This window comes from Haematobia irritans, chromosome 1, assembly GCF_050003625.1.
Source record: "Haematobia irritans isolate KBUSLIRL chromosome 1, ASM5000362v1, whole genome shotgun sequence".
Lineage (NCBI taxonomy): Eukaryota > Metazoa > Arthropoda > Insecta > Diptera > Muscidae > Haematobia > Haematobia irritans.
The window spans coordinates 2,134,600-2,152,092 of record NC_134397.1 but is presented as its reverse complement, the minus strand read 5'-3'; the positions used below and the strand labels follow the sequence as shown (position 1 = coordinate 2,152,092).

Genomic DNA, 17,493 nt, shown 5'->3' with positions numbered 1-17,493 from the left:
TCAAGTAAACAGACAAAGGATATTCAGATTTTAGACAGAGCTTTATTTGTTTACAATAATATAGTTTATAGATTGGTTTCGTTATGTTTTAAAATCTAATAACAAACAGTTGAACCCATAAGTTTTTTTTACAAAATATCGGCTAAACTTAAATAAACTTCGAATATGAATTATGATTCGTTGAGAATTTCAGTAATACAGGCTTTCAGTGCGAATCGATTTCATTGCCTTATGTGCCACATACGGATGAAGTGTGCGGATAAAAGGATATTCTGAAATCAAATGATAGTCGTCGCACCTGCACAGTTTTATTTTGATGATCTTGTAAGAGTAATAAATTACTAACTAAATAACTTAAACTATACACGAACCATCATGAGCTCTTGTTGCTTTTTGTAGTATCTACATCAAAAATAAATGATCACAATGTTTAATATGTAATAGTACAGTATGTATGTAGCATTTATGTACGTACGGGAGAATACATCAGAACTGGGACACAAACGAATTTGCTTTTAGTTAAAATGAACCTGGTTTTTGTAGAAATCATTAATGGAATAAATTTAGTTTTGAATTCATACAAGAATCAATCATATAAAAAATATAGAAACAATTAATTTTTTTAAAGAAATAATTGTGTAATTGACTTTGGTTGTTGATGTTTTGATTAATCCAGTCAATTATTTTTATGATTGCAGTCATGAATTAATTTCGCGTGTAGGTAGATTTTATAATCTATTTAGGAATACAAAACCTAAAGATTTCTATTGACTAATATAACGAAACACTTTCTACCTTTTGGAAACTTAGCAATTGAACCGCAGAGAAACTATCTAATAAGTTATTCCATTTATATCGAAAGATATAAATACCGCTTAACATTCTGCCGTAGACACCAGTTAGACTCGTTTAGGATGTTCCTTACGATCGAGATGAAATTCAAAGTTTAATCGAAGCATTATTATAACGTTTTCACGAAAAAAATTGTTATACTCCTGTTGGAAACCTGTAAGCTTTAGTTTAAAAAAATTACAAGTGACGGTCAAAAACACCGAAATTGTAAGAATTTAGCCACGTGAGAATTTTCTTCGATAGTTTCTTTGAATGTCCAGAAATCTCTACACAAACTATTGTACACTAACTAATGGCTTAACTTCAAATTATGAAAAAACCCGTTCCAATCCCAGTATGTTTTATCCTAATGCACGTACATAATCGAAATTAAAATTGAATATAAATTCGTGATATTAACCTATAACAGAATTAGAATTTGGATAATTTTTAATATTATTGATATATGTAACATTTGGTTTTCTTTTTTTCAAACAATTTGGTTACAGCTTTAGTTCAAAACAAACATCAGCCTCATACATACACTAATTTCCATTGCATCGCCTGAAGAAACCAAATTCACTCTTTCAATTTGCTTTCTTAACAAAATCTTATGTAGTTATGTGATTGAATTTGTTATATAGCGTCGTACATCGATCGAGTAGTGTTGTCTCTCTGAGCGCATATTAGAATCTACCTTCGGGATGAAGAAAGAGTCCAGGGCATATAAATAAAATTATAATGCTTAAGGGAAACACTTCATTCAACAAGTTCATATGGATATCTCTCCCATCCTTCAAAAACAAAGCCAAACATACAAATATTTACGCTCTTTCTGGACATTTAGTGTGAACAATTGGCATCTTAGGACGTGTACCATCTGGATTAGTTTCAGGCAACATTGCTGTATGGACAACAATAGCTGGTTGGTCCTCACTTTGTGGATGCAATTCATGGGACTCGCCAGGGGTTAGACTGGCCAGAGCTGCTAGAAGGTCGTGATTAACTAATGGTTCGTTTTCCTCTCGGGGTTCCCAACCCGCCGGGGGTGAAGCGGGTGGCGATATTAGGAACTGTTTTACAGGAGCTGGAGGTTGGAGATTTTTATTCGATACAGGTGTCACCGGTTGTGCAAAGTAGCAAGTAATCACCGTCTTTTTATTGAATTCATATTGATGTAACTTAATACGTGCATTGGCAGCAGCGATACCGCTATCATAGTTTACCCTTAGGCGTCGGAAACTGCGCAACCATTGAAATGTCGCTGACTCGTCAATTGTTCGAAAGAGATCCTCCATTTCTTGCTTCAATTGGGGATTGGTGAATACCTCTGAGTGTATATTAGTTACTATAATCGATGTTGGCAAATCATCAAACGAGTCGGGATCAACTTCGGGTTCACTGTTACTGTCGACCTCACCATCCGGTAGCGTTGGGTGCTGACTGGGCAAACCATCCGTGGGATTTATAAACACGTCTTGATCTGGTGACATTTTGTCGATACTAGCTGAACCACTGCTGTTATGGCTCGATTTCAATTTGCAAGAATTTTTTGGGGGTGTCGATGTCATATCGCCTAGAAATATATGGGCAATGTTGGATTTGCGGGATTAATTTTTATTTCAATAAAACATTCAATGACCTGTCGCGAGATGTGAATGCATATGAATTTAGATTGATAAGAAACCGGATTTAAAATGTAAAATGAATTGTGTCTGTTGAATGATTGCTTATGATCAATGCCTATTATTATGATAGCAGTTGTTTGTAACCAATGATATAAGTGTTTCTGCAATAGGTACAATAAGCTTTCGGACCAAAAGCATAGACATACAATGATAGCATTTGGATGTTATTTCGGACTCAAATTGTATAGATGAGGATATTAATTCAGCATGGCACAATAAAGGTTAGGTTAGACATAGTGGCCACTCGCTACTTCAGGCTCTCTTGGAATTTTCAGTCCATTGTGATACAACAGTTGTGATCTTGTTACGGAATGCTGCCGTTAAGACTATAGCCTGAAAGGCATTTCACATTGCGGTGAAACCACTTAGAGAAGTTTTGAAATACTCAGAAATGTCACTAGCATTACTGACAGGGGATAATCCACTGCTGAGCTAATGTAAACTTCACGGAAGTAGCATACATATAATAAAAGTCCTCACATCGAGATAGATGACAAAATCGAAGAAATTTAACTTCGAAACTTTTATAATTTTTACCATTTTATAAAATAAATACTAAATTTAAAATGTTGGCCAGTACTATAAAATAATTTACAGTATACGATCGTTGATTTTTCTCTCTTGTTTGCCAAATATTCTAGTCTAGTCAAAACTTAAGGAATAAAAGTGAAATATTGTCCTAAATTTGCAATAAATATATGTACTGATGTGTGTTCCTTTGTAGATAAGATTGGATGAAATCTTCAAAAAGAACCAACAAATCAATTTGTAAATCAAAGCGAAATGCGTCACATAGTCATTGCCATCATTGGTCACCAGCAGCGTAGACAATACGTTTAGTGAACAACTTGGGTGGGGGCGTAAATACAGCAGAATTCCTAATATTCTAAAAATAGTGTATGAACGTACATTCAGCAAGCTTGACTTTCACTCATATAATAATGATGCATTTGTCTTTATCTTAGTATCAAATATAGAAGAATTTTGGCCCTTCTTTACCGACCAACTCTAGCATTGGTAATATTCGGAATCTCATTAGACGTTATGCAACATATTTATCGGATGCCGAGAAACTCGTATTTTCATTTGAAGACGTGATTGACAGAGACAAACTAGGGGGATGCAATGATGCATGTACTTTCATTTCTCGAACGCTTTCATATTTTAACTGAGCTATGAGTTATGTTTGGCTTGATACATCGCTGATCTCAATGCCAAATTGCAAGCTGACACTGCTGCATTTAATCAATCACAGCAAAAAGAAATGAATGATATGAAATCAATGATACGAGATAAGAGATATACAAATTTACTTACGGTTTGAGTGTTTGTGGGATGGGAAGAAAGGTGGCAGAAAGACAGATAGACGTAGAAAGTTGATGAAGGTTTCCTACAGCAAGCAAACAGTTTTTCCAATATGTTCAAGATGTGATTTAAGTTCTTTAACTTTTGGTATAGTTAGGTCTTAACATTGAATTTTTGCTTTAAAAATTTCTTTAGACCCGACCTTCTTTATTTACGAAGATTCTTTTGCAAAACAGGGTGAATTCGATTGTTTGTTTCGATTATTTATATTCCTTTTCCAATTTTTATAATCTACATGACAATCGATAATTATCGTCCTAACTTTATGGGACCTTCATATTAAAAATATAATAATTGAACCAATGCATGATTTATGGCGGCCACACTGTTGCTTAGTACTAAGTTCGTTTCTTTTGAATATCTGTCACCACGAATAGGATCCCAAACACAGGGTTATTAACTTATATGTGCGCAATAATGTTAAGTTTTTACAATGAGACGTTTTTAATTTACCCAACAATTTAAAATTAATGATGATAACTTGAATATATGTATGATGGTAACTTCGATTAACGACAATTTAATAATTGTGATGATTCTATCCCCATTTTATACCAATGAAATCTATTGCACAGAAATAAGGAAAATACTAGCATGTTGCTTATATTTTGTTATTATTGTTTTTTTTTATAGATTCTACGTTCTCCCTGCTGCATGGTACAATTATTCCCAGGTAGTTGCAGTATTACAAAAAAAATGTCAGTTTTGTTTACAATTTCAATGTTAGTAAACAAAAGATATTAAATACCCTGCCAAACTCGTCGGAAAAGCGCCGTCACTAATGATAAGTTGTACCACGCCAAGTTACTACAAAAAAGTATTGCATGCGTGCAATTATTAGGTACCTTTTTTTAAATAAATTTACAACGACGCCAATATGAGCTTTACAGATTATCAGTTATTCCGGACGGAATGTCGGTGTTTGTAAAAAAATCTTACAGTGTGTGGGATTGATACGACTTGTCGCCGATGACTAAATAATCGGTAAATGTGTTATTGATCCCATGAACATGCAGTAGTATCGTTTATGCCTTCGGACTTATCTTATATTGTGCACAATATATGGAATTTGTTCGACACGAGCACTGTCGTCCGGAATAACTGATAGTCTGTAAAACTCATATGTAAAGAATCTTACAGTGTGTAAATAATCGGTAAATGTGTTATTGATCCCATGAACATGCAGCAGTATCGATTATGCCTTCGGACTTACCTTATAATGTGCAAAATATATGGAATATGTTCGACACGAGCACTGTCGTCCGGAATAACTGATAGTCTGTAAAACTCATATGTAAAGAATCTTGCTTTGCGTCGGATCGATACGACTTGCCGGCGATGAATAAATAATCGGTAAATGTGTTATCGATCTCATAAACATGCAGCAGTATCGATTATGCCTTCGGACTTAACTTATAATGTGCACAATATATGGCATATGTTCGACACGAGCACTGTCGTCCGGAATAACTGATAATCTATAAATCGCATAAAGGCCGGTACTCTGTTCGGTTTTCGCGTTGAAACTCCATACAAAACCAAAAAATGCGAAAAATTTGCAAAATTTTTTCCATTTGTGATACTTTGTTTTTTCGTGTTGAAAAACTGACGTTTATAGCACGGCGCCATTTGCAATGTGAATTAAGAAATAATTTATTTATTAAAAACTATTTGTGCGGGTTTATAAATCAAACACGGACCATATTTTTGTTCCGAAACTATACAAAGGATCAAAGGAATAGCAGATCAATTGCCTAAGGAAAAATAAAATGTTATTTTGTAAAAACAAGCAACAACCACCAACTTAATCCAATATCGCTCCCTGTAAAATAGCGCTCCAAGTTACCTAAAAAAACGCCGCTTTCTATGTGCGAAATAATGGTTTCCATAAAAAACTTTCGCAAAAATGAACATAGTACCGGCCTTAACCCTGGATTTTTCTCACGAAAAAATAGGCAGGCATATTATTTCGCATAAATTAATTAACATCGCTGCGTTTGAGACTCTATTTACGGAGATAGATAAAGATATTCGTTTTTCGCCGAAACGAACTTAGTACAAAGCATTATGTATAATTTTTTGTATGGGGAAACGACTAGTTTTGAAATGCTTATAAAGGCTGGTATGCACCTCTAGCGAAATTTTCGGTAGCAAAAATTTATTTATGTCTACAACAAAAAACAGGGCTGTGTACACAAATTTTAAACCAGCTAATCGCCTTTAAAAATTGTTAATATATGTTCCAAATATTCCTCAAATAAATTGTTTATTATTTACAGACCTTTTAAAACTTTTACGCACACAATGATTGTAATAAATTAAATGTTTGCTGCCAAAATATGCTTTTGACAACCCTGTTATTTTCATTAGAGGTGCGTACCAGCTTACGAAATTGAACGCTACCGAAAATTTCGTTAGCATAAATAGCAATGCATTTCTTATGGGAATGAAATTTTTCGCTATATGTGCATACCGGCCTTAAGGTGAGTACTATGTTCGGCTTTTTCACCAAAACACTAAATTAAGAGTACAAATATATTTATGAAGACGATTATATTTTGATCAAGTCTTGCCAAATACAGGATGGAAAAGATCCAAGGAACTGTTTGCAAATTTAGTGTTTTGGTGAAAAAACCGATCATAGTACTCACCTTTAAGGTGAGTACTATATTCGGTTTTTTCACCAAAACACTAAATTAAAAGTACAAAAATATATATGAAGACGATTATATTTTTATCAAGTCTTGTCAAATAGTGGGTGGAAAATATACAAGGAATTAATTGCGAAGCATTTGATATTTCTGAACTATTTAATTTAAAAAAGTAACCGTGAAAACTGACTGGTTTTCAGCTTGAAAACGGAACATAGTACTCAGCTTTAAATGTAAAACATTTCAAACCCCAAAACATGCTTGGTGAGAACGCCATATAAAAGTACAATATGACGTCGTTCGCATTAAATATGACGCTTTTATTGGGTTTGCGGTTTCCAATTGTTATCACAACGGCGTTAAAAAATAATCGACTTCGTTCTCTGGATTAAAGCCAATTTGTAGCTGAAGAAACCGATTTTCCAGAAAGATTATATAGGAATTGATAAAAGGAAACAACCCAAATAATGGCTAATGTGGAATCCATGATCGTCGAGGAGAAACCCCAAATTAAACAAATTGACCGTGAAAAGGTTTGAATTCGATACTAGTTTTAAGCCGGCATCTAAAGTAACGTGTATAATTGTTGTAAATTTCAGACATGCCCTCTGCTTCTTCGAGTATTTTGCTCGACTGGACGCCATCATTCCGTATCGGAATATATGTATGGAAATGTACCCACCAATGAGTTGCAAATTTACACCTGGATGGACGCCTCCCTTCATGAACTGACTTCCTTGGGTAAATGCTTTGGAATGTTTATGGTTTTCTATATACAAAAACTACTTTTCTTCTCCCTTAGTGAGAGATGTCAATCCCGATACCCGTAAGAAAGGAACCTATTTTGATTTTGCAGTCGTCTATCCCAACTTCCGAAATAATCATTTTCAAATGCGTGAAATTGGCGTTACATGTACAGGGCAAAAGGGTGCCGACGATAATAAAACCCTTTCCCAGGCAAAGTTCTGCATCGGCGATTTTCTGGATATTTCTATAACACCGCCCAACCGATTACCTCCCATCAGGCGCCAAAGACCATATTAGAAACTAGACTAAACATTCGCCGTCATCGTCGATTAGAATTAGCTAACATTTAAGAAAATGACATGTATGTACTTTATCATCCCCTTGAATTTATTGTTGAAGGGCAACATTTCAACAAAAGAATACACAAAATGAATGGTAAGAGACTTGTATGTTTTAAATAAAATCTACATTTACAAAAAATATACAGATACAGTGCAGGACTTATAAATTAGAATGGATATTGTGATATGGATATTAGTTTCGATAATTTACACCTGGCCTCTTTGACTTCTTTTTGCCGAGTTGGTTCATATCGATTTCTATACCATTTGGCAATACAGCTTTGTTGTCATCGTAATTAACGAAACCATTATCTTGGTATTCGTCAGCTTCACCACGTTTGTTGGGATCACATTTTATTCCAGTTTCGTAATGGTACTCGCGCTTGTTGCCATCGGGATCAATGTAGCCATAGGTGCCCCTGAAAGAAATACAAGTTTTCAAGACCAATATTTTTTGAGATATTGAAAATACTTTACTTTGTGATACAGTCAACTCCAATAACTTCCTCCTTGAAAGAACCATCATCGTTTTCATATCCCCAAACAATTGTGCCATCTTCATTTTCTTCGCGCCATTTCCTTGTTGTTTGTGCTACAGGCTTTTGGCGTCTTGTCTGTTGTTGACTCTCTCTATCGTCTATTTGATTTTGATCGTAAAGCGGGCGTGATTGAATTGGTTTTGGTCTGGGTCTTTGAGTAGCAGCGATTGGTTGTGTATCGTATTGCGGCCTGGGTTCTCTGGCGACCGTTGGTCTGTTTCTGATAACATGCACGCGTTCCCTTTGTGGCAATGGATTCTGTTGAGGAGGTGGAGCCGGTCTGTCTTGACTAAATCTTGGACTATTTATAATGTTAGATCCTATGCCGAAGTCATTGAAAACTGGCTTTTGACTAGGTGGAATGGTTGGTGGGGGTAATGTGCGATCGGGAAATCTGGTGGTAAAAGGATCAACATCATATGCCGATTCTGGAATAGCATTTGGTTCATTATTTAAAAAGGCAGCAGCTGTTTGTTGGAATTGAGATTGTTGAGCTTGAGCCAGTTGTTGTTCGCGTAATAGTTGTGGCAAATATGCATCTGGTGCTTCATCCTCGGCCGATTCTGTGACAGGTTTTGCTTCTTCGACGCGTGATGGAATACTTGAGGTCAATAGATTATTTTGTGCTCTTAAACTCACTGGCCGACGGACCCTTGTAGGTGGATTATTCCGTGTGGCCGGTAACGGTACAGCGCCAGGTATTAAGAGTCTTTGCGGCAATTGTGCGTTAACTACACAAGAAATTGCAAGGACTAAAGCCACTAACAATGACTGGAAGAAAAAAAAAAAAACAACAGAAGTACTTTTTTTTAGAGTTTTTATAGGCAGTAGTTTAACGCTCTTTATCTAAAACTGATAGCTTAGAAGTCAGAGAAAAAAGATTTTGATCTGAATATTATCGTAATATCTCTATCCATCATATTTGAAACGATTTTTTTTAATGATTTCTAGAGTTTCTAGTCAGGCTTTCAAGGTCAGGAGTTTATGCAAATAAAAGAGTAGTTCATATTTTTATCCTACGTTTCGATGGGGATTTCCATCTTCCTCAGGGATTTACTTTATTGAAATATTTAATCTTTCGTCATATTGTATGAATTATTGTTCTAAGTGTAACGTCACTGTAACAACACAATATTAAACACAAATTTCAATTAATTGCACAAATAATACGAAAGTTAACCTAAGCTATCACAGTTGTTGTTTCTTATGGCTAAGATCACAGTTGGAAGTAAACTATCGATTTTAGATTTTTTTTGTGATTCCCCCAGAAATGTTACAAGTCGGAAGCCAATTCTTTTAACCCATAGGGAAAATACATCACATACTAGAGCTCGACCGAAGAATCGGCTTCGGCATTCGGCCAAAAATCGATAATCGGCCTTCGGCGTCAAGAGGCCGATTATCCGAAGCCGAAGCTTTTTATAATTTATATTTCAAATAAGTAAATCCTTTTTTTGTCATTATAATATCAAACTACTAAATTTTAAATACTAATACGAAAATCGTCTTCGGTCAAAAAAGCTTGAGTGGAACCCGAATGTGTGTTTATCTCAATGATAAGGAACACCCTTCTTTAAGCCGAGTTCACCACCGTGAAATCATCCACCTTTGGCTAAGCAAAGAAAATTTAGGCGGTCTGGTAGAAAGTTGGACAGACACCATAACCATTTTCTCGTGATGCAATGTATTTAGGCATGCCAGGCTCTTCGCCAATTTAATTGATGAGTTTATCTTCAGTACTTTTTAGGATTATTGTAAAATCCACGATCTAGCACTAGCATACAAAATTATTGATCATATTATGGGTAAATATTAATCATCAGTCACTCATTCTGTGCTCAGACACCCCTTCTGCGAAAGCAAATTGTGAACGAGTTATAAAGTCATAATAGCTATGGTATTTCGCAAATTATCTATCAATTACAGGGCATACAAATTGTGATCGCGAAAACTTAGGTTGTAAAAACCAGATTTATTTCTTGGAAACATGAATTGAAATTATAATGCCTTGCAGTTATTCGCATTTGAACTGTTTGTCCCAGTTGATAGTTGGCTGGGTGGTTGAAAATAAGCACAAACCGGTTTATACTTAGGACGGGCTTTAGTTTGTTATCATGCTCATATTCCTTGCTCCCATTTGAAAATATTTCTTAAATGCATTTATGTTTCCCTCCATTTAACAGGTAAAATGGTTAGTTTTGTTTTTTACTATGCAAATGTTTGATGATGCGTGATTGCTGAAGATAAAATTAACGATGAAATCTATTAGGATCGTTGACAACTTAAAACAAAGGTTTAGGAGACTTTTGTTGACGTTTAATAGTAGCAACCTATGGCTAATTATGGCAGCGGCATATGACAAACTAACCGGTTTTCCTTGTCTTGTGAGGAAATAAGGAAAAAAATGCAGTTTAAATTGTAACAATTTTCCTCGGCAATGTCATTGTCGTGATTTCCGTTACAAACCTACATCATTTGAATGCTACGTATTTATCTTTAGGTCCACAATTTACTCCCTTACTTTCCGTCTTTTTTTACAAACATTGAGTGGCTACTAGAGCGATTATATAGATTGCGTCATTGTCCACTTATTGGCAAAATCTAAGGCATTAGACCATTAGTTGTTATAAAACTAGTTTAATAGCAAAAAAATGCATGTTGTTTATATGTGAATGCACAGGTACCCATATTGGATATTTGAATGGTGGTGTTTGTAACTATCAACCAATACCATAAGTTTCATTTCATGTTTTTCGCTTTTCAGTGCAGCGTTTCTATTTCGATACTTGCTATAGTTTTGATGGAAACTATGCCCGCTTGTATATTGGGTAACCACAAACAAGGAACTTGATTTTTCCATAACATTTTTTGTTTCTATTTTCTTGATATTCATTGAGCCTACAAATTTTAATCGCAAATTGTACTGCATGGTTGTCTGCGTCGCATCTCCCACACCCAAACAGTTTTGCGATTGAATTTTTGAGCGATTACATGTATACGTCTTCAATTGTCTTCTATTGCATCCAATGGTGGGCGTATTGGTGAATGCAGCAAAAAACTTAAAGTTTAATTTGTCGTTTCTTTGTTGTCTTATCTTTAAGACCAACTTTTGCTGTTATATTTCAATATTGGTATGTGACTAATCGATTCTACATTTGAGTATTCTTTAAGAATTTCGATTCTACATTTGAGTATTCTTTAAGATTTACTTTCATAAAACAAGAATTGATTCACCGATATTTTCCATTCTTAACATTTTTGTGGAACCCCCGAACAACCCCGTTCTCATACACGGTAAAAACAATATTGCGAAGAATGTTAATAAGAATTTCTAGCAGGCTTTCTTTCTTTAAGTATACTTGTTATAAAATAGTCAGTAGTACATTATCTTAATTACCGATGAGTAATTCATCAATGCCAAGGGCCTCATTTTATGTTAAAAGAATTGAATCACTCACAAATGTTACCAACATTACTAAACCACTGCACTGAAAAAACAGTAAACCCACCGGAAGAAAACTTTTTGTTAATTTTAGAAAATTTTGAATAATTTTAGAAAATTTTAACTAAACGGTATTACAATCGCTAAGGTTACGCTGATATCATAAAAACAAGTAAATATTTTTCGACAAATTCAAGAAAATTTATTAGACATAATTACTTTTTTTTCGCTTGTTAAAGAAAATGTTATAGTTTGAAGAAAAAAGTTGGACTTCAAAAATGCAAGAATGCCTTTAGTGACGTACGAAGTTCATGATGGACGTATTTTGGTAAAATTTACAAATTTAAAGAAATAATGAACTATTTTCTGAGAAGTACGAATTTAGCAATATTTTTGCTCAATTTGTGTATAATTTTTTCCCGTGTTTCAGTTCATTTAACTAACGTACGTAAAAAATTATTAGAGTAAAGGAAACTTTCTCGAAATATAATAATTCCATGAACTAAAATAAAGTTAAATTGGCTTTAGTGAAATAGAGAGTTCACTTTTTTTTGAGTGTGTTTAAACTTTTTGGTATTCGGTCGAAACTGAACCCATGACACTTGGTGTGGCTACCCTGCATTAATCCACATAAATTCATATAAACTATTAAAGCTGTCATATTGATTCTTTTTCTATTCAATTAGATATTCTGTGGGAACAAAAACTGTCAGTTTCTTAGTTATACTCTTTGACTTCTAGACGACATATACTTATGACAATGAGATTTGTCTGCAAGTCTTTGTTAAAAACAAAACTATTTATAAAACTATCACTATACCAGTTTGAAAACAACAATATTATTGCGTATACAGTCACCAAATCTACAATTCAATTAGAGTGGAATTATATTTTATGATTGGTCATTACAATATTTGTTAGCTTAAGCTGTTTAAATTATAACAGGATTTCTGCACTGTGAAATTAATACGATTTATTGCACTATACTGAAAATATAATTAATTATTTTAGTGTTTATAGATACACACCAAAACGTTTCTTTTCTTTTGCACTTATATAAAAAAACTCAGCAAATAATACGCTCATAGAAAAAGGTTTGTTAAAACCAGCAGTCGATTTCTGCTGACATGTTTATGTACTACAAGGTTTAACGAACAACATATTACAAAATTTTTAGGTTAAAAATTTTTACCAAAAGCCTATATAAGATATGAAAATAGAGTTTTCAGCACATGCCAGCAAACATTTTGTTAAAATTATCGGCTCTTTTCTCTTAGCAGACTTTTCTGCTGTTTCTACTAAAAAATTTCTTTGGGTGTAAGAAACTGGTGTTTTTGAGCAGACGATTTTTTTTTTTTGATAATTTGTCTGTAGTAACAGCAATGTATTTACATTTTTACGCAAGAATTGTTAAAAACTTCGCATAAATTGGTTTTTGTTCCATGCTAACCTAATTGAATCCGCTTAATTTGAAATTAAATGTTTGCTTTCATGTCTTTAAATAAATGAATGCATAATTAAGATTTGCAACTACTGAGCAAAATTTATTTAAAATCTTAGCTTTTTCAGAACAAAATTGCAAACAGCAGTAGTAAGTTTCTTTTTTCGCACGAAACGACTTTCCGTTTTTCAGCAGACGAAAATTACTACAATAAAAAATTTTTTTTTTGTTTTTACTGACATTTTCTTTTGAGTTTGGGGATTTGAAGTATGAATCGCTAGTAATAAAATGCTAATTACTTCGATTTGAAAAATAATAATAAATATGGTGGTCATATGAGATGTAAATCTAATCGGATATATGTTAAAAAAGTCGAAGTCGATTTTTATTTAACTTCAAACTCGACTAAATTTGAAACAATTTTTACAAAATTCACTTAGAAAATCCAGTTTTATTAGACAGAGTATTTGGCTTCAGCGCAAATTTTCGGCACCGTTTGGAAAAAATATATTGGAATTGGAAGCTGTTTTTTCAAGAAAACAAGAAAAACTAAGGTAAAAGCAATATCTTTACCATGCACGGACAATTGTAATTGTACACTTATTACTCAAATGCGAAGATAACAAAAGTCGATTAGTCGAAAATTAAATCCAACAAAAGTCGATTTTGTCGTATAGACTTGTATAGATGATCCCTTGCCCCCGCCTGATATTTTGGAGGACGATTTCAGGAATGTTGAGATCAAACAACAAACTAATCATAATAACAAATTTCGCTCATGATATGCAAATATCCACAATAAATTCCAATGAATCAGCAAGTGGCGGTCTAGCAATATAGAGCATCGTTTTTTTAATTCACTTTCAAAAATCCGTTGCGAATACGTAAAACCCCCTCTGATGCAATTACCTTGTAATCATTGTAGATTCTATTAAAATGATCTCCATTTAACTATGGCATCATATATCTGTCCGGTTGTCTACTATCTACAAACATTTGAAAGTCTGGACGTCCTTGGGTGTGTTTTCACACAAATGGAGACATATGAATTCGCACATAATTCAGCATACACTTAAGCTTGTTGCCAGTATCTCTCACTCTCTCTCTTTAAAACAGCGATCTTTAAAACAGCGATCAGCCGTATTCCTTGACATGTGATAGAATAGCAGAAAAAGAAAAAAAAACCGTCATAGCTTTACATTGACTATGGACCATTTTCAAACAGCGGCAATTGAAAAAAACACACACACAAACGCTTACCGGCAACAAAGGAGGTGCTGTTAGAACTGAGATAATTGCATAATTGCTACAAAATGAACAATAAATTCCAACCTCACACAGCAGCTGCGTTGGACAGAATAGCGCTCCGAGTGGTATAATCGAGAGTTGGGTCTTTCGTCATGGTTGGCTTTTACCGAGTTTTACCTTCACAAGATTTACACAGTTACCACTTTGCAATGGAGAACAATTGTAAGGTAAATAAACAGACATCTAATTAATCTCCAACTCTCAAAGGTCACCGATGATGGTTGCTGGTCTCATATGTCTTTTCGCTCAGTCACGGTAATTTTTGAGCTATGCTAAGTAATGACACTGGCCACTGTCATTGTCCATGGAACATATTTGCCCCATTGCTGTGTGTAACGAATTGAGCTTTGTCGTAAGTTCAATAAGATGTTAATGTTTGATTGAATTGTATTGATGTTGATGGAATTGAATGTTTGTCCATTGGAGGGGCGGCTCAATGTTTGGCACACCAAACATGGCTTACACACTCCCTATGTGGGTTAAGACTTCTTTTATGCATATGCTGGAAGTTTTTATTCGCAAGTCGTTGTATTCCGCAAGTGAAGCTTATGACTGCAAACATTTGGAGCATTGCAGACCTTGGTGGTTCGCATAAAATGAAAAGTGACAATTGTGGCGATTTGTAGATCGATTGCACTTAGATAAGACTTTAATTGGAGCACTAATTACATTCGAGTACGAGTGAATAACTGTGTTTTATTTTTTTACTTGATGGCTAATTAAGGTCGATTGACGTTTTTTGTATTTCACATTTCGCCCCAAATAGGTAATCCAACAATCCAAACCGATCCGAATAGCCAAGTAGGGCGTGTTTTTTTCTGTCTTGGCAGTTGCGTTATGATTATCCGCAATCCAGTTGGACAACATTCCATAAACATTAGCTAGAACGCGAGCGCGCGCGCTTTCAGCCAATCTGCACGATTTTAACTCCGCATTTTGTTTGTTATAGTAGTCCTCTTATGGATTTGGGGCTATGTCTTGCCTCTTGGTTGATGGTTTATGGTCATTTAATTTACAGACTTACCTGGGTATTTTGTAACTTCATAGTACTGCTCTGTTTTGCTGTGGTGGTGGCGGACTGTTAGGGTTTTCCTATCCGTGCTCACTTTTATTTTCGCTAGATAACCGTTACCAACAAAATACTCCGATAAAATGCCTTACATTTGGGGCAGCTTTGTAGTTTTATACGCAGCTGCAAGTGAGTGTGGCGTTAATGATGTAGAGTCTCTATCTAGCCGAAGCTTTTGAAACTTTTCCCCCTAGCTAGTCTTTCTTTGGGGCGAAGTAGGCGCGCATGCGCATATGATTGTGTGTGTCTGGGCTCTCCTGAAGGAGTAGTCGCAATCTAGCCATTGTTTACAGCTCGTTTATATCATAACGGTTTTTTCGAATTTAAAAGTACTAAAATTCTGTTTTTTGTATCTAGTTTGCAAATTCCACCGCTCATTTTTCTACGCTCCAGATTGGAACGTGTTGTAGTTTTTTTTTACAATTTAATTTTGTTTCGGCTAAGTTCATACATTACCTTTAGAAAAGCTTTGCATAAAATGACAATTTTGATTGTGATTTGTTTTCTCTTGGCGGATAAGACACAATTTTACGAACGTTGTTAGAATTTTAATCAGATGTTTATGGAGTAGGGAGTACAAATGAATGACTGTTGGGAACTGTAAACACTGGAGGCTTCCACGAGACGAGATTTTTGCCGCGGCTCAAAATTATGCAATTGACCGCATTTAATAAATTTCATTGAACTTTTTTTTTTTTTGAAGAAATGTTTTTAGAAACCTCCGAAAGAGTTATGAGTATGATTTGAAATGAGGGAGTAAAAACCAAATGGTGCTTAGTTTATAATGCTGATTTCTTGAATAGGGTGTCATATTTATTAAGGGGAAGGAAATAAAATAAAAATAAAATTTAAGGAATTAGCGTACACTTAAAGAAAATATATATTTAGATGGCAAATAAATTCGAATTATGTCAATGACTCGTTTTTTTATTTGATCTGGACTGAGGGACTTCCAAAAGAAAGATAAATATTCGTTTCTATAACATTAGCTTTCTGCTTAGGGTCATCTAATTTTTGTGATTGAATTTTATTTTGATGAGAAACGTAATGAATTAATTTTTTAATTGAACTTTGTTTTTTTATTTGATTAAAATTTTAACTTAAAAAGAAATTATTGATATTTTTCCTGTGAATATCAAATAATTTTTGAATTTGTGTGTAGAATGTATTATCCATGTTGAAATAATTTTGATTTTGAAACAGTTCCCTTCCTTGGGCAAAAAGAAAACATTTTGTGTATTAAATTTATTTCTATTTTGGGTAAAAAGAAAACATTTTCAGTCTTCAATGTATTTGCACCTTTTCCTTTCAAGTCAACATCGACATTCGATTTTTTTCAAAAGTCGATTTGATGATTACAAGAAGTTGATTTTTTTATAAAAAGTTAATCGACTTGTATTTTCGTAATTTTAATAATTATTTGTAATTTTATATTTATTTAGTTTTCTAATTTGTTATGTATTTTTAATATTTATTTCTTGCTTATATTTTTTATTATTATTATTTTTTTAGTTCATTTGTTACCTATTTCACAACCGAAACTTTGAAGACTGTACCTATTCTATATTGGCGAAGTGTAATAAGAGGTCGACGAAGCCATGAGTAAGAGCTTATATATTGCCATAGCATTTAAAAAAGGCTTTTGATAGAGGTTTTTGTCTCCAATAATGTAAGCTTTGGTAAGTTGTTATTAAAAAAAGCTTTATTTTCATTGTACTAACTTTAACAATAGAAATAGATTTTTAAATTAAAAACGTTTCAAGAAATTTATTCAAAATATTCCGCGTCCAAAAACAACATTATGCTCTTGAAACATGTCTGAGGTGATCATATTCCTTCTCTGCTTGTAGACAATTCCTACACACACCAAAAATTTTTTTTCTGATTCAATCACGAAATTAATTGATCCAATTAATTTTTTAATTGAAATGTCTTCAATCACGAAAATGATAGTATCAATCACAGTTTTAATTGATTAAAAAATTAATTGATTTCATTACCAAATTTCAATTAATTTTTTAATTGATTCAATTAAAAATTTAATATTGATTGCAAAACTCAATTAATTTAG

At 33.8% G+C, this 17,493-nt stretch overlaps 4 protein-coding genes across 6 annotated transcripts in view; 2 read left to right on the top strand and 2 right to left on the bottom strand.

The window, feature by feature from the left end:
• Nucleotides 1–22: 22 nt before the first annotated feature.
• On the bottom strand, nt 23–4,079 carry sra (RRM_RCAN_like domain containing protein Sra). 2 transcript variants are annotated; one of them, XM_075288831.1, is made up of 2 exons: nt 3,837–4,079; nt 23–2,407 (listed from the first exon to the last, which is right to left on the bottom strand). In XM_075288831.1, exon 2 carries the CDS (start codon nt 2,400–2,402, stop codon nt 1,656–1,658), a length of 747 nt encoding a protein of 248 aa, XP_075144946.1. In that variant the 5' UTR covers nt 2,403–2,407; nt 3,837–4,079; the 3' UTR covers nt 23–1,655. The 2 variants fall into 2 exon arrangements, with proteins under 2 accessions (XP_075144946.1, XP_075144947.1); XM_075288832.1 differs by lacking the exon at nt 3,837–4,079 and adding an exon at nt 3,429–3,576.
• Nucleotides 4,080–6,902: 2,823 nt separating this feature from the next.
• Nucleotides 6,903–7,764, top strand: Bin1 (histone deacetylase complex subunit SAP18). The gene is made up of 3 exons (XM_075288827.1): nt 6,903–7,068; nt 7,135–7,276; nt 7,338–7,764. The coding sequence occupies exons 1-3, from the start codon at nt 7,003–7,005 to the stop codon at nt 7,577–7,579; spliced, it is 450 nt and encodes a 149-aa protein (XP_075144942.1). The 5' UTR covers nt 6,903–7,002; the 3' UTR covers nt 7,580–7,764.
• LOC142219986 (uncharacterized) lies at nt 7,727–15,533 on the bottom strand. The gene is made up of 3 exons (XM_075288818.1): nt 15,378–15,533; nt 8,101–8,933; nt 7,727–8,042 (listed from the first exon to the last, which is right to left on the bottom strand). Exons 1-3 carry the CDS (start codon nt 15,396–15,398, stop codon nt 7,817–7,819), a joined length of 1,080 nt encoding a protein of 359 aa, XP_075144933.1. The 5' UTR covers nt 15,399–15,533; the 3' UTR covers nt 7,727–7,816.
• Fer2 (basic helix-loop-helix domain-containing Fer2) overlaps nt 14,179–17,493 on the top strand; it is a 105,689-nt gene continuing 102,374 nt past the window's right edge. For both annotated transcript variants that reach the window (XM_075288826.1, XM_075288825.1), the window contains exons 1-2: nt 14,179–14,520; nt 16,935–17,101. The gene's annotated coding sequence lies outside the window, so the exon portion shown is untranslated. The remainder of the gene's footprint in view (nt 14,521–16,934; nt 17,102–17,493) is intronic.